Here is a 25,954-nt window from a genome sequence, read left to right as displayed (position 1 = left end):
TTTTTGTCGGTAGAAATAGGGGATACTTACAACCACACACAGGTGAGCATAGGAGGAATGTAGGCCAGAGGGGAAAAATACTCAAGTCAAATATAGTATAATGTGTGTACTCTTGACCACTAGGGAGACTGAGGCAGGAGGATCACTTGAGCTCATGAGTTCAAGGATAACATGGGTAACACACCTAGGTCCCAATTAAAACCTACAAGTCCAAAGCTATACCAAGTCAATAGTCAGGAATTACTAGAAGGGCAGAGCCCTACACAGTAGACATCTAACAGTGCCATGTGCAGCAGGATGTAGAGGGGCAGTGTGGACGGTACAACAGGTAGAGACAATTTCTGTAAGAACCTCTAAAGCCACAGGAGTCTCATTTTAAGCTTGGAAGACAAAGTAAATAATTAGTATAATGCCCTTTAAGAGGCCAAAGCAGCATGTAATACACTGTAGGAAAGTTTTCATTTACAACATACTGGATAATCCACTTAGTAGGGCATCTTCCCGCACAATACCCATACTGGAACTGATGCACATTTCTTTTTTCTTTTTTGAGACAGGATCATGTACATAGTCCATGCTGGCTTTGAACTCATAATGTTCTTGTCTCTGCCTCCAGTGGTCTGGGTCTCACTCTGTAGCTCAGGTTCTTACGTGCTGGGATTACAGGCATGCAATACACCACCATTCATACTACTTAGTTTATCTTCTTTTGTTTGTTTTGAGACAGTTTCTCTGTGTAGCCTGAAACTCACTCTGTAGACCAGGTTGGCCTCAAACACAAAGATCCACCTGCTTCTGCCTCCTGAGTGCTGGGATTACAGGCATGTGCCACCACCCAGCTAGGTTCTTTCATAGCTGTTACTCATGTACGTACACGTACACGTACACACACACACACACACACACACACACACACGTTTTTTTTTTCCCCTCTCAAGAATTCAGGGTACAGATCAAAAATGTCATCCGACCCTAAAAAGCACTTGTTCTTAACTCACTTATATGCTATTATTTTCAAGACTGTTCTCAAAGGCTCAAAGAGAACCAATGAGAAAACGAGACAGAACAGCACAAGCCTTGTATCATGTGTAAGGACAGAAAGGGCCTGGCTTCTCTGGCATTGATACTTGCACTGCTGTTTCATGTGGGGCCCTTCTCATAGGCAATAACCCGCTACCTACCCCCATGAGAACGAGGGCCTCTGCTTTGGCCTCCTCCGTCTGGGGAAGATGAAGGTTCATTTCATCCCCATCGAAGTCTGCATTGTAGGGAGTGCAGACACATTCATTGAATCTGAAGGTCCGGTGGGGCTTGACCCTGGCCTGTAGAACATCAAAACAAAGTATAAGCACACCAAAGCCTCCTTGTTTCAAGCCATGAGGAAAAAACAAACACTGCCTAGAAAACTAGGTACTTTAAGGACATAAACTTCTATTTGTTCTATTGTAAACATAAATCACTAGTAGATTGAGTCAAGCAAGTCAAAGTTAACATACTATGAGGTAAATACCAACACAGGAGACAAAATGTACAATCCACACTCCTTAAGTTATTAACAAAGTTTCAAACTAAGTTTATAACAGGGGAAGCAAGAAAGCAAGATACTACCAAGTAAGGAAATTGGAAGCCAGTGAGTCTCAGCTCCCCAGACTGATGAAGGGAAAAGAACTAGTCATGTATGCTGCGTTTTCTTTGTGAATTGTTCTTCAGGGTGAGCCACTGGCCTAACAAGCAGAGGAAATACTTTCATTACACAAGTCTGGATAGGACTGGAGAGATGGCTCAGCAGTTAAGAGCACTGACTGCTCTTCCAGAGGACCTGGGTTCAAATCCCATTACCCATATGGCAGCTTGCACCTGTTTGTAACTCCATTTCAGGGGATCTGACACCCATGGTAAAACACCAATGCACATAAAAAAATAATAATTTTTAAAAAGAAGCTGGATAATGCATGAGAATAGAAAGAAATTAGAAACTGGGGCCCTCTGTGTAGCCTCAAGTGTCTGAATCTTTTTCTTAGCATCAGCAAAAGTGGGGTGGCCAGATCAGATAACATCCAACACAAGCCAAGAGCAATAACCAGCACCATCTATATATCAGCCCTGCCAAAAAGCTGAGCCTGAATCCAGTGAGCCTTTAGACTCATTTCAAGCTCACAGGGATGAAAAGCAGCAGCAACAGCGAAGCCACATCAGCAGCTGAGCCCACGGTACTCCTCAAGCCACTAAACCTACGGCACCCACACTCTTCAAAAGACCCGCTATGCAAGTCTCTTAAGCATTTTAGCTGCTAAGTTTCTTATTTTCTTTCTTTCTTTTGGTTTTTCTTTTTCTTTTTTTTTTTTTCCTTTTTTTTTGGATTTTTCAAGACAGGGTTTCTCTATGTAATATTCCTGGCTATTCTGGAACTCACTCTGTACACCAGGTTGGCTTTAAACTCACAGAGATCGATCCACCTGCCTCTGCCTCCCATGTGCTGTAACTAAAGGCTTGCATCACCACCATCCAGCTTTAGTTGTTAAATTAATAGGCAAAAGCAAAACCAAATAATTATTTGCCTATTTTATATAAAGCTGTATGCACAACACACACAAATTTTGCTTTGCAAAATGAAACCATTCCAGTCATTTGCACATCAACTCTCATCAGATCTATGACACTGCAATGTTGTGTATGAATCTTATACCTCACATCTTAAAAACACTGAAGGGGAGCCAGGAGGTGGTGGCACACGCCTTTAATCCCAGCACTCGGGAGGCGGAGGTAGGCGATCTCTTTGAGTTCGAGGCCAGGCTAGACTGACAGCCTCCAAAACAATACAGAGAAACCCTGTCTCATAAAACCAAAAAAAAAAAAAAAACAAAACACTGAAGGGGCAAGGTAGTGGTGATGCATGTCTTTAATCCCAGCACTCGGGAGGCAGAGGCAATCAAATCTCTGTGAGTTTAAAGCCAGCTTAGTCTACACAACTAATTCCAGGACAGCTAGGACTATTACACAGAGAAACCCTGTTTTGAAGAACAAAAATAAAAACAAACACTGAAGGGAGGGGGCTGGAGATGGTTCTGAGGTTAGAAGCACTTGCTACAACAGAGGACTCAAGTTTGCTTTTCTGCACCCATTTTGGACCTCTTACAACTGCCTAGAATTTCAGTCCAAGTGATCCTATGCCTTCTTCAGGTCTCTACACTCTTCCTGCATACATGAGGCATACATGCAGATACACCCACATATATAATAAAATCTAAAAGATTAAATGAAGTCACAATCAAAGTTTTACTCCTGACAACCTGAGTTTGATCTCTGGGAGGCACCTGGGAGGAGAAGCAAATCAATTTGTACAACTTGTTCTCTAACTCTACATGCGCATCATGGTACAAATGTAAACACACTACATTTAAAGGTTAAAACAAGGTTTATTTAAACTGAAAGGGAAACAGAAAGTTCAAAGTCACAAAACTTTGAGAGTCTCAGCAATTTTAATTTTACCCATTCAGAATTCATCCCAAGTATACCCTGTAAGTTCCCGCTAGGCGGGAACTAAGAGTAGCAACCTCACACTCACCAGATGGGCCATGATGCTCAGTTTGTGCAGCGAGGGCTGCCGGTTGAACAACACCACATCTCCATCTATCAGGTGTCTCTCTACGATGTCCCCAAACTTGAGCTCCTGAGCCATCTTCTCCCGGTTTCCGTACTTCAGGAACCTGAGCATGCACGACACACACATACAGTCTCTGAACCAAGTTCTTTCACCACACTTCTCCCACTCAGATAAAAAACCAATATCTACAACTCTTAAAATAATCTAAGATGCTACCATCTTACAGACTTACTTGAGACAAGGTCTTCTCATGTAGCCCAAGCTGACCTGGAACTTGTAAAACCTCCTGCATTAGCCTTCCAAATACTGGAACTATAAACATATGCCATCAGACATGGCTCCATTTTCTTTTCTTTTTTTTTTTTTTTGAGCAGGGTTTTTTTTGTGTGTAGCCCTGGCTGTCCTGGAACACAGTCTATAGACCAGGCTGACTCTCAGAGTTCTCTGTCTCCCAAGGGCTAGAATTAAAGGCGTTTGCCACCACCGCCTGCTGAGACCCTATGTTTAACGAGAGGCTGGGAGCTGGAGGTACAGCTCAGCAGTGCACAGGGTGTTCCCTTAGCACCCCCAAAGCCCTGGATCCAGTCTCCAGTTGCTAAAATATGAAAGTATTTTGTTTTAGGATCATAGAAATATAGCAATATTCCTTTTTCTACAGTATCCTTAAAACCCTCATTACACAGGCCACTGGTGGTCACCTCACCTGGTTGTGCAATCCAGACTTGGTGAAATGATCACCAATGAGAGATCCTCAAGAGCCCGGTGACATAGAAAACAACATGTTTATATCTCAAGGGATTCTGTGTATCTAGGTCTAATAATGTCACATGTAAAAGAACAATACTTCATGCATTTGCAGTGATCAAACGGATACAATGACAGACACAGGACTACTCAATTTAAACATCTACTTTCTATACCCCAAAATGCCCAGCACTGAATCTGGAGTGCATTTCATGGTTTTGGTGAACAGTACCATCAGGCAAGTTAACCCCACACAACCAGGAAAGCATTACCTTTTCATCTGCATGTGTCTCTGCTGAATGAAATTGGCGCCTGGGTGAACATCAGGGCCATTTCGAACCAGTTTCCTCAAAAAATTGATGTTTGCTTTGTTCACCTATAGGACCATGATAAAAAACACAGTAAGACAGTCTTTCCTTTCTATAATCTAGTCAACAGTATTCAGCTGTTCACTGTACAGGTTTTAAAAGAGTTACCATGGGGCAGCTGTGGCCCACAGTCTTGACTGAAGTTGCAAGAACAACAAACTGTCAGAGAGGAACCTAGATCTAAAGAAGCTAAGTGCTTTCTCAGTCTCTAGTCTCCCCATGTGTACTGCACTATACAATACTGCACTAGGATGTAAACTGTGGCAACTTCATCTGCCAACTTTCACCAAGCTCTAAGGTTAAAAGATATGGCAGCAGTACCATGGGCTGTGGCCTGCTCCAGTCGTGCTCTGTAACAGTTTAATGGGAAAGAATAAGACCATTCTTCAGCCGGGCGGTGGTGGCGTCCGCCTTTAATCCCAGCACTCGGGAGGCAGAGGCAGGCGGTTCTCTGTGAGTTCGAGTCCAAGCCTGGTCTACCAAGCAAGTTCCAGGACAGGCTCCAAAACAATACAGAGATACCCTGTCTCGAAAACCAAAAAAAAAAAAAAAAAAAAAAAAACCATTCTTCATTCAAATGAGGACACTTGGAAGAGGTTTATGACAAGCATTGATGATCCAGACTGTCTATACACCTCAGGTATGCAGCTAATCAGCAAGCTTTTATTACTAGGCCCTATAGTGGTCTAGGTCTCTATACAAAGGGTGGGGTGGTGGTGGGGCACTGTAACCATCATCTTATATTATACTCAGAGTATGAACCAAATGCAGACTGCTTCTGGATTTCTGGGAGAACAGGAACAGCTTTCAAATGATTAGACACTTTGGCTCAGTAATTTACAGTTTAAAAACTAACAACCCACCCCCAAGTAACTAACTAGGAAGAAGAACTGATTATTATTTTGACGATTTTGTGACCAGAAATTTTTGGATGGCTAGATTACAAAATGTACACACAAACAGGAAACATGCCTGTTTTTATTGTTTTTAGTAGCACTGTTTAAGAAAATGTTTTCAGTGAAATACTTTAGAATTTGAGGACTAAGCTAACAAAGGTGTTGAAAGTATTGTCAGCAGGGGGAAAAAGCTGCAGCATAGAAAGTAGAATGGATACATTCATAGACACTAAGCACCATACAAGAGTCACTCCAAAGACAATGCCCAAAAAATTGTTACTCATCTCAAAATGTTCCCATTACCAAAATGTGCAAACCAGAATGGCTAGGTGACAGTGATAATAGATCGAGTGTGTTTCAGTATTTGGGGAAAGCCTGAGGTAGATGGGTGTTTAGAATGAGTTCAGTTGACCTCCTAACTATGAGGCCCCAGTTTCATCTCTAGAGAAAAGTAAAATGCGTAAAAAAAAAAAAGTGCTTCTTTTGTAGATATAAAAATGCTTTTTTTTTCTTTTGCAGCTGTCTCTAACTGATAGCAATATGGTAAAGCTGGTGAGAAACTCATCCGTTTGTAAAAAGCACTTGCCAGCAGGTTTGAGGACCTACGTTCAATCACTGAAACTAACTCACTGTGAAAAGAGCCGACTCCTGAAATTTGCCCTTTGACCTCCACATGCACACTCTAGGACATGTGCACTCACACTCATGCATGTGTACACACATACCGTTAAAACAGAATACAAAGACAGTAACATAAGTACTTTATCCATCACCCCCTTAAAAACTTGAAAAGCTGAGTCAGGCGTGGTGGCTCACACCTTTAATCCTAGCACTTGGGAGCAGAGGCAGGAAGAGCTCTGTTAATTCAAGGCCAGCCTGGTCTACATAGTGAGCTCCAGGACAGACAGAGCTATATAGTGAGATCCTGTCTCAAAAACACAAACCAAAACCAAAATCACTTAAAACAAGAATTATCTCCTTAGAGTCAGTGAGATTCCATTCTTGGTGTGTGGAGCAGAGTGTAGGTCAGTGGTCCAGTGCTTACATGCCTGGCACATATGGTGTTAGGCTGGATGTCTACCGCTGCACCAAACAAATGAAAACCCAACAATCACCAGCTATAACTACGACTGTACCAGTGCAGCTGTTACAGAGGTTGTGTGTGTTTAGCAAAGTGGACTGAGCTGGAGAATTGACTCAGCAATTGAGAGCACTGCCTGCTCTTCCAGAGGTCCTGAGTTCAATTCCCAGCAAATAGATGGTGGCTCACAACCATCTGTAATGGATTCTGATGCCCCCTTCTGGCATTCAGATGTATATGCTGACAGAGCACTTATTTTTAAAACAAGAAACCATAAAGGTGGAATGAGATATTTTCACAAAGCTGTGTGGGTTTCTGGGAACTCACCTCTATATGTAGCATGAAATATCAAAATGGAAACACCAGGTTGAAAACAAAGAATCAGGAAGCTGAATGGTATTTACCTTCTCAGGGAAAGTTAGAATTTTTGCCACATGAACTGGCACAGCTACTTCATCAATCCGCAGGTTGGGGTCAGGTGAGATGACTGTTCGGCCAGAAAAATCCACCCTCTTCCCTGACAGATTACCTCTGAATCGACCTAAATAAACCAAAAACACCATGGGTCCCATGACACACCCCATGCTATATGCGGGGTATCTGAACAGACATATAGTCCCTCAACAGGTAACAATGGCAGGCCTTGTCAGGAACCTACCCTGCTTCCCCTTCAGGCGCTGGACAAAGCCTCGAGTCCACTTTTTGGGTGCCATGTTGAGGGGGATGCCAGAGAGCTCACTGTTGATGTAAAGGGCACACTGCAGCTGCAGGAAGTCCCAGTCCTCCATGATCATCTGCGTCTTGGCACCCGAGATCCGGTGCTGAGTACAGAAAGATCAGAGACAAACCTACAGAGTTTTCTTGCACTTTAGTGAGCTAACATCTCTAGATGCACTCAGTGCAGAATGCACAAGTTAACAGGAAACACTGACCTTTTTAATAACATCATTTAGGAAAATGATCTCGGTCAGTTTCATTGTCAGGTCATCTTCATTGGTTCCAGACTTCAAATCACTCACGACAGAGGGTCTGATACACAAGGGAGGCACCAAAAGTCGGGTGAGAATCAAATCAGAGGGCTTTCCAGCTTCTGGATTCATCAGAAGTAAAGGGACATCTTCAGCCGGGATGCGCTTAAACAAATTCAGAACTACTAAAGGATTCAAGTTCTCCTATGAGAAGAAGAAAGGAACGAATGGAAATAGTAGGTTAGTTTCCTGTAAGTTGCTAAAGTATCTTTCCCTATGTTTGCTTTTCTTGAAGACAGGATCCTGTGTAGCCTCAAACTTGATATGTGGTAGAGACTTGCCTAGAGCCAGCTGGCCAGTGAGCCCTGGAGTTCCTCCTGTCTCTGCTTCCCCAGAGCTGGGATTATAAGAATGTACCACTACACTGGCTCCTCCACCCCATGTGGGCTCTGGATATTCAACTAAATTCTTTTTCAAGAACCTAACTACTGACTTTGCTTTCTTTTTATTATAATCATTTTTCTTAGTAAGTTTATATTACCTTTGAATTAAGTTCATTAGTGTAAGAGTTATGCTGTAGAGGAGGGGAAAGGCTCATAACACTCCACACTAGCTAAGGAGTTATTGCTAACTTATGACTTCTAGGGAAGGGAGAGTCAATTCTCTTTAAGGGTATGGCTCCTAGTAGGTTAACCATGTTCCAGTGGATGATCCCATAGCCTTGATATATATGGGCAGCATAAATTTGACTTGGTCAAATTTAAAAGAGAGAAATAGAGAACATAATGTTGAGAAGGGATAGGCAGTGGATCTAAGGACACTTAGGGGGAAAAGTAAGGAGTGAACATGGTTAAAATATATTGTATATATGAAATTCTTAAAGAATAAATATATTAAAATGTTAAGCTATGAATCAATAACTTATTAAGAACTCTGCAAATTCCCAGAGATCTAAAAATCCTAAGGCTGGAACTGGGCATGGTGTCACGCCCCTTAAATCCCTGTTTTTGGGAGGCAGAAGCAAGCCAGCTTGGTTTATATGCAAGCTCCAGAACAGCCAGGACTACATAATGCAATGACTCTCAACCTTCTTAATGCTGTGACCCTTTGATACAGTCCCTCATGTTACAGTGACCCCCCAAACATAAAATTATTTTTGTTGTGGCTTCATAACTATAATTTTGCTATTGTTATGAATTGTAATGTAAATATCTGTGTTTTCTAATGGTCTCAGGTGACCCCTGTGAAAGGAGAGAAAGAATGTGCACAAGTGTATGTGTATGCACATGTGTGCCCCTGCATGTTTGAGTGGTGCAGGCAAAGGGAAGCATGCGTTTTCAGCTCACCTGAGCCCTTCCCAGCAGTGGTTCAACCTCTTTGTTATGCTCAATAGCCGTCTCAAAGGACTGCAGGAAATTTGATACAACAGGATCCACGACCTTTTTGTTGGTCTTGTATTTTTCATGAATTATTTTCAGCAAGCCACATTTCTTTACAGTACCTATAAGAGTGAATTCATTTTCCAAGGATTAAAAAAGTGATGTTGTCAGTTCTGCTGGTTAAAGATCTAATGAAACTGCTTCAGCAATCAAAAGGGAAAGGAACATTTTCTATTAACACACCAGCGGGCGGGCCCTTAAGTCTAATTCACAGGAAAAAGGCTGATTCTAAAACATCATACATAACCAATCCATGAAACAAAGAGTGAGGAGAAAGGCCGTCGCTGAGCCTCTGGCATCCCCTCACCGTTAAAGGCGCCACAGTAGTGACAAGTGCTTTTCTTCCGGCACTTATCTGAGATCTTCTTCTTCAGGCCCCGCTTCTGCAGGTAGGTCAGGCCAGGCCTCTTCAGGAAATCTAGAAACTGCTGCTTCTCCTCTTGGGACAGCATAATGTGGCAGCAGGTTTTGCAGATCATCTTTTAAAGCAGAATAGAGACAAAGGTAAGAGAAAAAAATTCTTCCCCTTTAAAAATGCCACTTCTGGTCGGGACGTGGTGGTGCATGCCTTAGATCCTAGCACTCAGGATGCAGAGGCAGGCGGATCTCTGAGTTCGCTAGTCTACAGAGTGAGTTCCAGGACAGCCAGGTCTACACAGAGAAATCCTGTCTTGAAACAAATCAATCAAACAAAACATAAAGCCACCCTGGAGCTATCGAAATGGATCACTGGGAAAGGTGCTTTGCTGCTAAGCCGAATGATCTGAGTCCAATCCCTGGGAACCGCAAGTTAAGAGAAAACCGACTCCTGTGAGCTATCCTGACCCCTATTGACTGTCTACATACATATATATATACACCAAATAAATAAATAAATGTAATACTGCTAAAAATACACAGAGTAAATTATTACGAAACAAGACCTGCACATAGAGGCAGCCCGTGTTCTCAGAATGTTAGCAGCATTCAAGGCCAGACGACAAGATTTTGTTCTTATCTTTTTCTTTGTGCTTTCTGTATTATTTGAGCCTATTATTATTTTTGGGCAGTGCTGGGGAATTGAACCTAGGGCCTCATGCACACTAGGTGAGTGCTTATCAATGAACTCTATCTACAGTCCTTAGTTTTTGAGACAGGGTCTTATTAGTTCAAGCTGACCTTGAACTCACCTCTGGTCTCAGGCTAGCTTCAGATTTTCAGTATTCCTGCCTCTGCCTCTCTAGCCCTGTGATTACAGGTGCACATCACTACTCCTACAGAGCTTTTACAGTTGGAATCTGGATTTAGGAGACCTTAAGACAAGGTCTCATTATACAGCCCCAGCTGGCCTTGCCCTTGGGATTCTCATTTTCTGCTTATGTGCTAAGATTACAGTGTTTTAAGCCTTATTTGCAATGAATGAACTACCACTTTCATTTGTTTTTTTTTTTTCTTTTAACATTTATTTACTCTATCTTATTTATTTTTTTGGTTTTTTGAGTCTCTGTGTGGCTTTAGAGGCTGTCCTGGAACTCTCGCTCTGTAGACCAGACTGGCCTGGAACTTACAGAGATCCGCCTGCCTCTACCTGAGTACTGGAATTAAAGGTAGGTCCCACCACCACCCAGCTACATTTATTTATTCTAGTGTGAGAGTGTGTGTGTCTGTGTGCATGCTACAGCTTATGTGTGAGAGGGCAGAAGGAGTCATTCTCTCCTAGACAACATGGGACCTGGCCATTGGACTCCAGTGGTCAGACTTGACATCAAGATCCTTTACCCACTAAGCCATCTCCTCTACCAGCTATTACTTTTGTAAGGGAAATAAGACACTATTAGAATCTGTAAAAATTTAACATAATGCAAGATTATGATTGTGGTAGCTTGAACATAATTGGCCCCAATAATTTCATAGGGCATGGCACTATTAGAATATGTGGTTTTGTTGGAGTGGGTTTGGCCTTGTTGGAGGAAGTCTGTCATTATGGGGGCAGGCTTTGAGGTTTCCTATGCTCAGGATACTGCCCAGTGTCTCAGTCAGCTCCCTGTTGTCTGCAAGCCAAGATGTAGCCAGCGCCATGTCTGCCTGCATGACACCAAGCTCCCTGCCATGACCATAGTGGACCGAACCTCTGAAACTGTAAGGGAGCCACCACAATTAAATGTTTTCTTTATAAGAGTTGCCATGATCATGGTGTCTCTTCATGTAATAGAAACCCTAAGACAATGATACCATGTATGTAGTATAAAAACTTGCCCCAGAGCCGGGCGTTGGTGGCGCACGCCTTTGATCCCAGCACTTGGGGGGCAGAGGCAGGCAGATCTCTGCAAGTTCGAGGCCAGCCTGGTCTACAGAGTGAGTTCCAGGACAGCCTCCAAAACAATACAGAGAAACCCTGTCTTGAAAAGCAAAAACAAAACAAAAATTCCCCAGATATTCAGAGAAACCCTGTCTCAGAAAAACAAATAAACAAAAAACTTCCCTTGGATACACCCCTCCTCGCTCACAGTTCCTGGGTTTACTCCAATGCCCCTGATTAAGCACTGTTGAATTTCTCCTGTTTACCTGTAAGATGCCAATGACAGCTCTGAAGTAACCCACGTGAAAGCACGGCAGCTCTAGATCAATGTAACCATAGTGGCCTAGACAGTCTGCCAAGTTTTTCCCACAGGTTTCACACGGGCGGTCCTTTTCGCTTGTACCCTTTGAAGGAAAGTATACCCAACCATTAGTGGAGAGCATGAGAAAGGGGCCCAACCCTCATACCCCACAAACATCTGAGAAGCTACAGTGTGTCCGTGCCAGTCACATAAAGCTTAGAGTTCCTAATTCAGAGTCAGACATGAAGGAAGAGAAACCTGGCTCCTTCTTATATGGCAAGTCAACTGATTTAGCGGGTCCACTGTTAGATACAGGGTAGGGTAGGGCAGGGCCTTACCATCCTGTGGTCAAGCACTCCATACAACAAGGGGGCATGGTTGTTGTCTTGGCTGTACAGGTTCTTACTGACAACTTGGATATGTGCCTGCTGGCGCATCTCCTCAGGGGACTTCATTCCAAAACAGATATGGCTTCTGCAATGGAAACAAACAGGGGAAAAAGTGCATCAAAGTCCATGGGTCCAGGCACACACATGGAACCCACCAAAACTAACCTGCCCTTCTGACTCGCTGGATAGGCTAGTTCCACCAAACCCAAATATATTTTAACTTCTCAAGGTCTTCCTTCAAAAACAACCCTTTATCCTATGGGAAACAGTTGCTATTTCCCTCATGAAATGTTTTCACTCTCTAAGGTCACTTGGTGAGTGGCCTAATGATGACTATAATAACTTTCTCATCTTACTGTTCTATAGGCACTGGTGGTTCACCCTGCTCCCATTCCAGTCTGGAATTCCTTCCTTCCCTCTGTTCTCAGGATACTCTATACCCTAAGTATTCCTCTTCTTGCTGTATATTCCTTCTTTAGGGTCGTTTACTTAAATATTTATTTGCTTATTTATTTAGTCCTTTAGTGTCTTCTGAAGTTTCTTCTCCCACTGCTATCATTTAAATATTGGAGCTCCACCTTATCCTGGATCACAACCTTCCTCATTTTCTTTTCATTGCATGATCCTCCTGACCAGTTCCTTTGTACATTATGGATGTCTGCCCAATCTCTTTAGGTTAGCTACTTGAGTCAACTGGGCAAGGGCATTTTCAATTCAGTGTATCTGAAATATTATGCCTATATTGAACTGTACAGGCTTTCTCCCTTTTGTCATTTTCTAAAAAATAATCAACAACAACAACAAAAAAACAACAGTAAAACAACAATTTACAAAGCCAAATAGATTATCTAGAGATACCATGCCACTTTGCATAAAGGACTTAACATCCTCACAGTTTAGTATCTGTTTATGAGTACTGGGGAGTTGGAACCAATGTCCCATGGAGTGATGACAGTTTATAAAAGATGTAGAGAATCAAAATGACAAGGAATAGTATAGTCTGCGGGGACAACAGGGTCTTGATGGAAAGCCTCTCTGCAAAGCTGACCTTCCAGCTGGATTCCAAGTAGGAAAGTGGTCCACGTATAAGGGAATTAGAAGAATGAACATTCGAAGCAGAAGACAGATCCCTGGACCCACACACACTGGGCATCATCAAGCAACCACAAGCAAGCCGTACAAAGGGGCACAGCCAGCCAGCTAAGGGTACAAGATGAGTCTAGTAAGGCCTGCAGGGAATCAGTAAGGCTTGGGAATCAGGAGGGAATTAGTGTCAGTGTAATAGGGAGCTACTGGAAGATCCAAGTGACATAGATGTAGTTCTGTTTTGAAATGAAGGGTCAAACTTATGATCCTCCTGCCTTGGCCTGAGTGCTTGTGCAGCTGAACTCACCTGCATTCTAACGTATCCTTGGGCTGCTGTGAGGGAAAGTGTTTTATGTGTATGGGGTGGGTGTGGAGTACTGGGAGGGGTGGATAGGCGTTTACCCAGGAAAGACGTGTGTTCTAGTTGATGGCTACCACACACATAACTATGTCAATCTCACTCCTCTCTTACCTCTACCTCTACTTCTCTATGCCATTTTATACCCTAAGCCTCTTTGAACTCACTTCTCTCCCATGCCCCTAGATCCATCCTCAGCCTCCCACCCCCAGTCCAGGCCATCATCATTCCCTGTCTGGATCCCTGCCACAGCCCTCCAGAATGAGGAATCTTACTCAAACTCTGTCCTGGTCAAACACTTCAAAAGTCTGACACTCCTTGCAAGACTCACACAGTGTAAGATTCCCCCCCCCCACTTCAACTCTATCCGTCTACCCTGTCCCTCCAATGTGTTTTGAAAAAAGGCCTGTTCTGTGGTGAGCCAGGACTTATCCATTACATGTGCTCCTGTCCTCCCCTCTGCTTGTCGTTGAATTTGCCACAACCATGGCTGATTTGTCTACTCTCCGCTAGACCAAGTGGCAAACCACTGCATTCATGCGGCATCTTTAGTGCACAACACTGGCCTCCGTACTCTCATGTTCCCTGGAGGGGAGGGGAGGATCTGCCTTTAAAACAAAACCCCGAAAACTCATAAGGAGAGTTTACGGCTTAATAATTAAGTTTTGAGCCGGGTGTTAGTGGCTCACACCTTTAATCCCAGCACTGCACTTGGGAAGCAGAGGCAGGCGGATCTCTATGAGTTTGAGGCCAGCCTGGTCTACAGAGCGAGCCTCCAGACAGGGTTTCTCTGTATTGTTTTGGAGGCTGTCCTGAAAAACCAAAATAATAATAACAATAATAATAAGTTTTGAAGCAGAGGGCCCAAATTAGCAGCTTGGATTCCAAGCTTGCCACCTAGCTGCTGCCGGTGAAGTCACTTTCCAGCCGGCAACCCTGGGTCAGCATATACTGTGTCCTCTTGCCAGGGGGAAAAGTTCGCAGAGGGGAGTCAGCGCAGGGCTTCGGGAGGACGCCCGTTCCGACACTGCTCGGTCTGTCCCACGTTCTCCGCCGTAGTTCAGAAACCCCCTAGGATCTGAAATCCCACCCTGGAACTTCTTTCTCCGCTCTCTGAACAACTGTCCCTCACCTGGAACCCTCTGGGACCCGGGACCCCAGCCTCCTCCCCCGCCGGCTGCGTCTTACATTTTCTTAGCTACGTCCGTCTCGCGAAACTGCTCCTTCACCATGGTGTCGGCTGCCCGGGCGCCCTTCTCGGGGCTCCGACTACAGAAACCACTGTCGCCACACCTCGCCGGGGAGCTTCTGGAGTCAGGGTTGAGAGACCTGCAGCAACGCCTCGGCCACCGTAGAGCACTACACGTGCCGCTTCCTCTTCCGCCGCGGGAGTCCAAGAGAGGCTTCGTGCACGTTGCTTTGCGCCCTCCCGCAACACCGCCACCTAGCGGCTCCTGTATAAAAATGCAACTAGGCCGCGCGGATTAAAAAAGAAAAAAAAAATCCCCTTTCTGCGGGCGAAGGTGGCAAATGCCTTTAATCCCAGCACTATGGAGGCAGAGGCAGGCTGATCCCTTTGAGTTCCAGTCCAGTCTGGCCTATAAAGCTAGTTCCAGGACAGCTAGGGCTGTTACACAAAGAAACCTTGTCTCAGAAGAAGAAAAAAAATCGCCTTTCTGGTGTGTTTCTCAAAATGGCAGAGAAGTACCACACATTTTTTATCTCAAAGCCAAACAACAACAACAAACCCTACATGAAAAAAAATCAATATAATATTTTGTGAGTAAAGATCATCTAATTGTTTATGAGACATTGGAAGCCCAAATCCACCTGCCAAAGGATATGGTCAATCAAAAGAAGAAATAAGTAGCTGAAGACAAAGCTGTGCACACAAGCCTCCAGTCTGTAAAGTTATTAGAGGGGAAAATGTAATTTATACAAGTGCAAGCTAGGACATTTATGTGTACGTGTATTTTGTTTCCTGAGAAAGGCTCTCCTTGAACTTGCCATCCTTCTGCCTCTGTATTCTTGATGCTTAGATAACATGTCTGGAGTAAGTATATATGTCATATATATGATTCATTTTAATATGTTTGTAAGTAGGTGCAGCAAGAACCCATGGAATCCCAGCACTCTCCATGGAGAGAAAGAATAGTATATTAAAAACTGCCTGAGCCGGGCGTTGGTGGCACACGCCTTTAATCCCAGCACTCGGGAGGCAGAGGCAGGCGGATCTCTGGGAGTTCGAGACCAGCCTGGACTACCAAGCGAGTTCCAGGACAGCCACCAAAGCCACAGAGAAACCCTGTCTCGAAAAAAACAAAACAAAACAAAAAAAAAAAACAAAAAAAAACCTGCCTGGTTTACACACACACACACACACACACACACACACACACACACACACACACACACAGGAAAAGTGAATGCCTTGGCTGCCTCTAAGGATAGTAGAAGTCTGCACCCAACTGCAAAAGCTTGTTAGGTTTTATAAGGTGATATGACTGGGGTGGGACAGTTCAGAAAAGCCAGTGGTTAGCATGGGAACTCTGTAAGGCAGAGGAGACTGTGACAGACTCTGTCAGGGTCTTCAGCCAGTTGTTAAGGGCTTGTGACAAATGCTTTAGGTTTCTGTTCCTAGCAAAACCAAGCTCAGGTGGGATCCGGGCAATCATCCTAAAATATTGCCATCTACACTGCCATTTGGGGGCCTGCTTTGGGGACCTAACATGTTTGTGTATGTGCATGTATGTGCAGGCAGATACCTAGAGGTAAGCTTGATTTCCTTGTGCACATTAGCCCCTGGGGCACTCTGATATTCCCCTTGGAATAATGCACAATTGCATTCATTTTTTTTTTTTTTGGTTTTTTGAGACAGGGTTTCTCTGTGGCTTTGGAGGCTGTCCTGGAACTCGCTCTGTAGACCAGGCTAATTGCATTCATTTTTATACTCTGCTCCACTTTATGCAAAGCATAACTTCTGGACCAGGAAACATTAAAAGCTAATTTTGTGCCTGGCATTCGTGGCAAACGCCTTTAATCCCAGCACTCGGGAGGCAGAGGCAGGCGGATCTCTGTGAGTTCGAGACCAACCTGGTCTACAAGAGCTAGTTCCAGGACAGCCTCCAAAGCCACAGAGAAACCCTGTCTCAAAAAAACAAACAAACAAACAAAACAAAAACAAAAAACAAAACAAAAGCTAATTTTGTGTAAGCACAAAGATCTGGAGGAAAACAGACAAAATGTTGTTGAGACAATTTCTTTCTGTGTAACCCTAGTTCCTAGTTGGTGTGTAGCTCAGGGTAGCCTCAAGTTCTTGACTAATCTTGTTCAACTTTGCAGACAGATGAGATCATAGGTGTGTGCCACCAGACCTGGCTCAAATAGATGACTTCATTTTTCCCTTCCTAATATTGGGTTTGAATCAGAGCCTTTGCATACTAGACAACATTCTACCACTAAGCAGAACTACATCCTCTGTTCTTTTAAAATTTTTAGTTGGAGCCAGGATACAGCCAAGCTTGTCTGCAAATCTATATGTAGCACAGGGCAGGTTTCAAACTTTTTTTTAAAGGGGTTTCAGAAGAATGCCCACATCTTTTTTTTTAATATTTTATTTATTTATTGTGTATACAGTCTTCTGACTGCATGCCAGCAGAGAGCACCAGATCTCATTCAAGGTGGTTGTGAGCCACCATGTGATTTCTGGGAATTGAACTCAGGACCTCTGGAAAAAGTCAGTGCTCTTAACCACTGAGCCATCTCTCCAGCCCGGTTTCAAACTTTTGATCCTTTTGCTTAGCCATGTCTGGTTCAGCAAATTTTAGAGATGCGCAGAAAGTCTCAAAACCAAATCTTTCTTTTCTTTCTTTCTTTCTTTTTTTTTTTTTTTTTCGAGACAGGGTTTCTTTGTATTGTTTTGGAAGCTATCCTGGAACTCACTCTGTAGACCAGGCTGGCCTCGAACTCCCAGAGATCTGCCTGCCTCTGCCTCCCGAGTGCTGGGATTAAAGGCATGCACCACCAACGCCCGGCTCAAAACCAAATCTTAACTAGAACTCCCCTCCCAATCCAATATGTTGGTAGGTGCGGTGCAACACTTGGGAGATGAAAGCAGGAAGATCAGGGATTCAGGATCATTCTTGGCAATACAACGAATTTTTCCAGGCCTTGATGGGCTTAATTGCAAGGTCTTGTTTCAAATAATCCAAAATATCACACATGAAAACTGTTAACGAAAAAAAAAATAAGTGGCAACGTGCAGTGTTGCATACATGAAGGATTAAATTAAGGTTTCTGATGTTGTCCTCGGTGTAAAATGGGGATGTTGACCGAAAGGCCGTCTCTAAATGCCTTCAAGATGAACTCATTTGGAGGCAATTTTAATTTTATTTTTGAGTCAGGGTCTCACTATGTGACCCTGACTGACTTGAAACTATGTTGAGCTTGAACTCAAGAGATCTGCCTGCCTCTGCTTCTCACGCCCGGTTACATGGAAGCAATTTAAACAAACTGCCACTGGGGAAAAAAATTAAACAAACTGCATTAAAAGTGAACTGTGAGTTCGAGGCCAGCCTGGTCTACAAAAACTAGTTCCAGGACAGCCTCCAAAAGCCTCGGAGAAACCCTGCCTCAAAAAAAAAAAAAAGTGAATTGTACTGGGCGTGGTGACACAACGCCTTAAGTCACAACACTCAGAGGCACACAGATCTCTTGAGTTCGAGGTCAGCCTGGTTTACAGCGTGAGTTTCGGGACGGCCAGAGCTACAAAGTGCAGTCCTGTCTCAAAAAAAAAAAAAAAAAAAAAAAAAAAGAACAAAATACGAGTGAAGAGAAACGAAACCGGAAGGAACACGAGGTTGGATAACCATAAATCAGGTTGCCTAGACCTAGGGGAGTGTCTAAAGGGCAGAGAGGCGTGGCTTTAGGCACTTTCAGTCAGGCACTAACGTGGTCTGCCCCACGGCTTTGGCCACGCCCCCGCGCCGGGACCCGGGTCCTTCCGTGCGCGTTGATATGATTGGCCGTCCGAGAGCGGTCCTCTTTTCCTCCTTTGCAGCTGGGGCACCGTAGCCATCATGGTGAGTCTCCTCCGGCTGTCGGCTCTATCCGTCGCGTATCTGTGCCATCCCTGCTACCTTGGGCCCGTTACTGGAGCCGCAGCCGTCCAGAGCCTACCTGCTCTGCTTGGGCCATGTATCACGGAGGCCAGGGGCCGGGGCTCGGCCGCCCTCCAGAACACGCCGGGCTTCGGGCTGCAGGGCCTCGGGGCCGTAGAAGCTCCGGCTGGGCTTGCGGGGCAGGGGTGAGGCAGGCGCTGGCGGGCCGAGGTGAAGAAGGCGCCTCCGGGTCCTGGGCCAGTGGACTCTGAGTAAGCTAGCAAGCGTAGCGACCGAATAGAATTGGGGTGTCCTGGGAACATTCAAGTGCTGGGGTTGGGGGAACCTGTTTAAAGGTGGCCATGCCCGTTCTCCTTCCCGCCCTCAGAGGCAGAGCACTCCTGTACTGTGCTCGCCACTTGTAGGCTGGTTTTCTCTCTTTTTAACTCATGGATTAGGCACCATCGAGGCGACAAGAGTCTTTAAGTCGAGGTAGAAAAGCTAGCGACCATTTCCAGGGTTTTGCTGATTTGAGATGATCTCGGATAAACCTCTAGTGTGGTTAAGCTCGCTGAATGCCTGCTACTTCGCACTTTGCTGAAAAAGTTGGCACTGAGGGTGTCAGATCCCTTGGAACTGTAGTTGCTGGTGACCACAGAGACTTTGTTTCTAAGCACTGGAAGCATTAGTTGCACTAACTAGGGATGCTCTAGGGTGTTGGTGGTATCTAATGGGGGGGAGGGAAGCCGCCCAGAGACACTTTTTTTTTTTTTTTTTGGTTTTTCCAGACAGGGTTTCTCTGTGGCTTTGGAGGCTGTCCTGGAACTAGCTCTTGTAGACCAGGTTGGTCTCGAACTCACAGAGATCCGCCTGCCTCTGCCTCCCGAGTGCTGGGATTAAAGGCGTGCGCCACCAACGCCGGGCTCGCCCAGAGACTCTTATAGATAAATCAATAATGCTGAGAAAACCAATGAAAGAAAATAAATGGTTCACGTGGTGGCTGAGGTTGCCACATGCTTCTTGGACTGAGACATCCCACTCCCCCTCTTTGCCACCATCTCTTGTCTCTTGGCCCCATTGCTAGTAACTACTGAATTAGCACAGCAAAGGCAAGAAAAGGTTAACATTAACTGTTTTACTAACTTGTGTGTTAATCTGCAGAATGACACAGTAACGATCCGGACCAGGAAGTTCATGACAAACCGTCTGCTTCAGAGGAAACAGATGGTAAGGGTGTCAAAGTTCGGTGCTCTGTGTCTTAATTTTGAAGATGCTAATTGTAATGAATACTAAACTGTATGTTTTTTTTTTTAGGTCATTGATGTCCTTCACCCTGGGAAGGCAACAGTACCAAAGACAGAAATTCGGGAAAAGCTGGCCAAAATGTACAAAACCACGCCAGACGTCATCTTTGTGTTCGGATTCAGAACCCACTTTGGTGGTGGCAAAACGACTGGCTTCGGCATGATCTATGATTCTCTAGATTATGCAAAGAAGAATGAGCCCAAACACAGACTTGCAAGAGTAGGTATCTTGTTTGTGCAACAGCTATAGAAGGTTTGGTTCTTTTCTGGATGCATGCTTGTAATTCCAGCCTGGGCTGAGGCAGAATGGCAAGTTAGAAGATTTGTTTTTCCAATGTCAGTTTTGAGCAATACAGAACAGTTTGTTTGGGAAACAACAAATGTACTAGGAATTCTAAAAAGGATAAGAGGTTTTTTGCATAATGCAAAGGTTCCTGACCATCTATGGGATTAAGTCTAAACTTAAACCTTTTGACTTTTTTTTTTTTTTTTGGTTTTTCTAGACAGGGTTTCTCTGGCTTTGGAGGCTGTCCTGGAACTCCATCGGTAGTCCAGGCTGGTCTCGAACTCCCAGAGATCCGCCTGCCTCTGCCTCCCGAGTGCTGGGATTAAAGGCGCGCGCCACCACCGTCCGGCACCTTTTGACTTTTAAAAGACCTCTCAGTATGGTATAAGATACATTTCCAAACTTAACTCCTACTCCTTAGCCCATCTCAATGTAATTTAACCTGTCCTGAACTGGAACTCATCAGCAGCGTGTTCCTCCAGCCTAAGTAGTGGGGTTGTAGGTGTGTACTACCACATTTGGCTAGTAAAAAGTAGTTTATTACAGTGTACTGACAGTAGCTTTAAAAACTTTAGGACTGAATTCCATGTGGTACAAAACTGGTAGCAAACTTGATACTTAGTTGACGAGAACCAAGGACTCCTGATCTTCCAAGAGCTGGGATTATAGATGCAGACCTGACTGATAGTCTAGACACAAACTTGCAACAATTACTTTACCCCAGCTTCTTTTTTTGTTTGTTTGTTTTTTGGTTTTTCGAGACAGGGTTTCTCTGTATTGTTTTGGAGGCTGTCCTGGAACTCGCTCTGTAGACCAGGCTGGCCTCGAACTCACAGAGATCCGCCTGCCTCTGCCTCCCGAGTGCTGGGATTAAAGGCGTGCGCCACCAACGCCCAGCTTACCCCAGCTTCTTAAGTGATAAGACTAAGTGAAGCCACCATACACAGGGAGTTGTCCCTTTTTTTTCTTCTTGACTACATTTACTTCTTGCTACAATGAAGGAGTGTGCTATAACTAGTATAACAGTTTTGTGGGAAGATTTACTAGATTTTTTTTTAGACGGGTTGTTTGCCTGGTTGGCTTCAAGTCACAGGTCAGCCTGCCTCTGCCTCCCAAGTGCTAGGATTAGAGGTGTGTGCCCTTGCACCTGGCTAGCTAGCTAGACTTTTTAAAGTGGTGCTCTGGGAATCCGTAGCTGAGAGTTGTGAAGATTTCTGCCAGGAATAATCAAGAGCAGATTAGTGGATCAGAGTCTCCACAGTGGGAAGGTAGAACTCTGTAAAAGTGGCACCAGTCCCTTTGCCTGAGAAGTAGGAATTGAAGGGAAGTCTGTTGAACAGTGTCATGGCAGCTTAAAAAGGTGTGTTGGGCTAGGTGGTGATGGCAGCTGTGACACACGCCTTTAATCCCAGCACTGAGGCAAAGGCAGGTAGATCTCTTGAGTTCAAGACCAGCATTGTCCTCATAGTTCAGAACAGCCAGGGCTAAACAGAAACCCTATGTTGAAAAACCAAAGTAAGTGTTGATTTGTAAAACTTTTTAGTTTTTCGAGGCAGGGTTTCTCTGTATTGTTTTGGAGGCTGTCCTGGAACTCGTTCTGTAGGCCAGGCTGGCCTTGAACTCAGAAATCTGCCTGCCTCTGCCTCCCCAGTGCTGGGATTAAAGGCGTGGGTCACCAACACCCAGCTTGTAAAGCTTTTTTAAAAGTTTTCTCACCTCAGCTTCCCCATTAAGACTGAGTTCTACAGATGACATATACTCTTCTCTCTGGTAGCATGGCCTTTATGAGAAGAAAAAGACGTCCCGAAAACAGCGAAAGGAACGCAAGAACAGAATGAAGAAGGTCAGGGGAACTGCAAAGGCCAACGTTGGTGCTGGCAAAAAGGTACGGTTCAAGGGAGGTACAGAAATGTCAGTGATTAGTATTGTCTGTGAAGAGGGACTTTTCTAAATAATCTTTCTTGGTTTTTTTTTCCCCCTCTTCTGGATTGCAGAAGGTAATGTTTTGAAAAGCTACGTAGCATAGTACCATAGCCCACCTTTTCTGCTCATAGACTAGCACAATCCAACATAAGGCCACATTGATTCAGTGATCGTAGTGGTACCTTCTAGCCCTGGTTATTCCAGGAATTTTTTCCTCGTGTTAATTGGCATAGACAGCTCAGATCATGTTCCTAGGATTTAATTTTTTAGTATTGGACAGTGGTTTTTGAAGCAGCTGGATCAATGTGGCCCAAGCTTTCCAAATGTCAAACTGATTTCCTCTCCAGTTACCTGAGATCACAGTGATTTGAGTGCTAGCTTTGTGCCAGCTTTGCTAGCTAGTTGTAAATAGCGGAATAGAATTAAGGTGTTGGGTTGCTGAATAATCAAGTCTTTTGTGAATTTTCCCTCCTCTCCTACTGTCTTGGATTTCTTGTTCAGCAGAAATGAAATAACTAGCAGGTACTGAGATTGAGCACGGTGTGGGGATGTGTCACCTTCACTGAGCTGGCTTTGATGCTTTGCATGTTGGCTTTTGGACAACAGTTTTCATAGTATGGCTTATTACAGTGCCAGTGACCTGTTTTTTAAGTAGTATCTTACTATCAGAAGGAAAGACTTAACATTTATTTTGGAAACTCGAAAATGCATGTTACATGGGAGATAGTGGCTCACTGAAGGAAGGTAGGTGCCCTGGTTTCCTGAACTTGTTTGAGACTGTTCCAGGGAAATGGCTTCAGTGACCCCTCCTCCAGGGTGCTGCAGGAGCAGCAGACTCTTGGGAGCAGAATCTGCTTCAATGTCTTAGCATTTCTGTTCTTAATAGGAACTTTTGAGTAACACTGAAGCTTTGAGTATTTTTACCGCATGCATTTTAATCAGAATGGCCCCTGCTCTATATTTGTAACATGCAATGAAATTACATTAGCATTTTAGAAATGGTCCCACTACCTCTGATGCCTACCTTTCTTTCAAGCTGCCTGCCTTAGACCATAATCAAGTAACTTCTCTCCATCAGCACTGTGGAACACTGCCCATAGAACTGCATAGGTGTTGCGAATTATACCTGCTAATTGAAGAAGTTTTGATAGTGCAGTCAGATTTGCTCTTTGCTGCAGACCATGTAACAGATTCTTTGCCAAGCCCCCAGGCTCAGCCTCAGTTCCTCTGGAAGGTGTCCTGGGCAGCTGACTCAGGGGCTGGCCTGTCATAACCTGTGTGGGTTTCATTGATTTCACTAGCACAACCTTGGGAAAGCCAGCTTTTTCAAAATGAGCTTAAAATAGTGATGGCCTCTGGACTGTGTTGTACTTGATTAATTGCAACCTGGTGTTCCGTTATTTACAGAGGAGATGAAACTGAGGCAGCGATCACATGTTTGTATTTTTACTTAATTTTTTGCTACTAATCCGAATACCTCATGGTATCCAAGATTGGTGTACTTAAAAGTATTAAAATGAAACAGATTTCAAAAGACTTGCCTAATCATATTAGAGCCTTCCCATTGGAGTCCCAAGTCTGGGTCCTCTGTTTGGCACAAGGATAACCAGCACGAGGCCCAGCCTCGGGGATGTCTGGCATTAAGGCAATTACTATCACCTTGTTAACCTTGGAGCACAATGCTGTCAGAATTGGGTAGTATTTAAGGAATGATCATGTACAACCACAGAACAGTCACCCAAGGTACCTTATTGCATGTACTTTGAGGGCAGATAATTTTTGGTGTTTGAAAAGGGACTACTAACGAACTGTTTGTTTTCCTCCTTCCCATTCCCCCTTTCCTGCCACTGATTCAGTGAGTGGAGATTGGATACAGGTATAATTCAAGCTCTTATATAGATCACTAGACTCCTTATTTATTACTCATGTAGTTTGAGCAAGCTTGTAAACATTTGTATGTAGATTTGCAAGTGTACCGTTTGTAACAGTACTAACGTGACTGTCTAAAATTCAGACATTGACTTGTTTCATTTCTAACATGAATGTCAGTTTAGTTTCTGGATGTTTGCATCATTTTCTTAGTTTCTGTTTTAGGTTAATACTTGTTTTGCATGAGTTTTTTTTTTTTTTTTGAGTTTGTCTTTGAACTTTAAAGGTCCTTCAAAGACTGTTGCTGACTTTTTTTTTTTTATTCACAGCCAAAGGAGTAGATCTGCTGCGGTGACTTGATCTGCTGTGGTGTGCAGATTTCCGAGAGGACAAATAAACTAAACATTTATGTATCTGGAGTCTACTGTTTATTGGGTATTATAAGTGTCCAGTGACTGCTTAGGTGTTCTTGCAGCCCACTTCAGTGTGCTGGGCTTCAACTGAAAGTATGCTGTATAAATCCTTCTGCGTGGGCAAAGCATAGGACCAGTGTGCTGTACCCTGTCAGAATTTGCCTTGGCGGAACCCCTTTTCTGTGTCCCTAGACTCTTCTTAAAAGGTGGTCTCCCTTGCCTTCCTCCATTTCTCCCCACCCCCTTTTGGGGGGGGGTGATGATTTCCAGCTCAGGCTGGTCTGGAACTCTATGTAGACTGAACAGAGCTGCTGCCTCTGCTTTCCTGAGAACTGGGGTTAAGGGCATCCCCATCTCTTCCCTCCCCATTTGAAGTTAAATCTGGTATGGCTCATTCCTATAATTCCTGAGTTTTGAGACTTAGTCTGTAGGCCAGTCTGGAACTGGGATCCACCTGCCTCTGCCTCCCTTTATGCATCACCACTGCTGGTCACATTTTAAGACGCATTAGGGAAACCCTTTATGACAGTCCAGTAAGATACACTTACCAGATCTTTTTGTCTAGCTCAAATGGAAATTGTATCTGTCTTTTTATTTGTCTGGCTAGTGGTGTGGAACCCAGCAAGTGTTCAGGCTCTGGCTCATAGCCACCCGTCAAGCAACAGACCCTACTTTTTCTTTGTCTGAAACTCAGGCCATGAACTGGGTTAATGAAGTCAGATATTTGGATAGGAGTCTGCCTGAAAGGCATTACAGCTTATGAGCGATGCATTGGTTTTACTTATTTTTGTGGTGGAACCCATGACTGCACATTACCAATTAGTGCTGGTTGAGTGTTTCTGGTGAAGCCCAGCACATCTGTTGGTATAAGTCCAAGTGGGAATGAGATTTGTAAGTGCAATGAATACTATCTAAAACTAGAGATAGAGGACTGAAGAGGTGGTTTGCTCTTACATAACTGGTTCCAAACTTAAAAGCTGAAAGCCATGAACAACTCTGGTCCAATGACTTTAAGCAAAGGATATGAAAGGCCTGGTAGGTTGGACAGGTGAAAGTGGGATAGCATCTTGGGGAGCAAAGATGTGACATGTGTATGCAGCTTTGTGGATTATTAAGGAACTTGTTCCCTTGCTGGATCCGATGGCCCCTAAGAAACAGACCATGGGTTGACCTTATGAAAGTGTTACATGGTTGTCTGCAGGGTAACCAAGACTGCAAAAGGAGGAAGATAGGCAGGTTGGTCCATGGCTAAAGGAAGGGTGAGGTTGAAGAAAGCAGTGGAACAAACACTGGTTTTGTGAGTGGGCGGGATCAGCTGTGCAGCTATGCTGCCAGGGCTCCACAAGGTGGGCTTTCTCCCCCCAGATAGTGATGGCTGACAGCTGTATGGCCATTTCCCTACAAACAGCCTGTGTGCTCCAGCCAGTCATCACTCTCACTGGTTTGTCCCTTTGTTACTTTAGTCTGCATGTTTGGGTTAATGTCAGATGGGGCCTTTGAAGGGTATCTGTTCTGCCATTCTGAATCATGAGCTATTTTGAGACTCAG

The 25,954-nt window shown here is 44.2% G+C and overlaps 1 protein-coding gene and 1 long non-coding RNA gene across 7 annotated transcripts in view; one reads left to right on the top strand and one right to left on the bottom strand.

The window, feature by feature from the left end:
* Polr3a (RNA polymerase III subunit A) overlaps window positions 1-14,876 on the bottom strand; it is a 46,431-nt gene extending 31,555 nt beyond the window's left edge. Inside the window, exons 1-11 of the mRNA XM_040747862.1 lie at window positions 14,701-14,876; window positions 12,018-12,153; window positions 11,645-11,782; window positions 9,408-9,579; window positions 9,008-9,162; window positions 7,626-7,865; window positions 7,352-7,514; window positions 7,098-7,234; window positions 4,621-4,724; window positions 3,566-3,707; window positions 1,182-1,322 (exon numbers count right to left, since the gene is read on the bottom strand). Of these exons, the coding sequence (XP_040603796.1) occupies window positions 1,182-1,322; window positions 3,566-3,707; window positions 4,621-4,724; window positions 7,098-7,234; window positions 7,352-7,514; window positions 7,626-7,865; window positions 9,008-9,162; window positions 9,408-9,579; window positions 11,645-11,782; window positions 12,018-12,153; window positions 14,701-14,744 (1,572 nt within the window). The 5' untranslated portion in view covers window positions 14,745-14,876. The remainder of the gene's footprint in view (window positions 1-1,181; window positions 1,323-3,565; window positions 3,708-4,620; window positions 4,725-7,097; window positions 7,235-7,351; window positions 7,515-7,625; window positions 7,866-9,007; window positions 9,163-9,407; window positions 9,580-11,644; window positions 11,783-12,017; window positions 12,154-14,700) is intronic.
* Window positions 14,877-18,502: 3,626 nt separating this feature from the next.
* Window positions 18,503-24,406, top strand: Rps24. Of its 6 annotated transcripts, none has more exons than XR_005877957.1 (7): window positions 18,503-18,593; window positions 19,773-19,838; window positions 19,926-20,135; window positions 21,976-22,086; window positions 22,629-22,646; window positions 23,981-24,000; window positions 24,323-24,406. It is a non-coding gene; the product is annotated as a ribosomal protein S24 (long non-coding RNA). The 6 variants fall into 6 exon arrangements; XR_005877955.1 differs by having other exon boundaries at window positions 22,626-22,646; XR_005877956.1 differs by lacking the exon at window positions 22,629-22,646 and adding an exon at window positions 22,196-22,198.
* Window positions 24,407-25,954: the final 1,548 nt, after the last annotated feature.

Source organism: Mesocricetus auratus, unplaced genomic scaffold, assembly GCF_017639785.1.
Source record: "Mesocricetus auratus isolate SY011 unplaced genomic scaffold, BCM_Maur_2.0 Super-Scaffold_100006, whole genome shotgun sequence".
Taxonomy (NCBI): domain Eukaryota; kingdom Metazoa; phylum Chordata; class Mammalia; order Rodentia; family Cricetidae; genus Mesocricetus; species Mesocricetus auratus.
The sequence above is the reverse complement of the archived record's forward strand: the minus strand, read 5'-3'. Positions and strand labels throughout refer to the sequence as shown.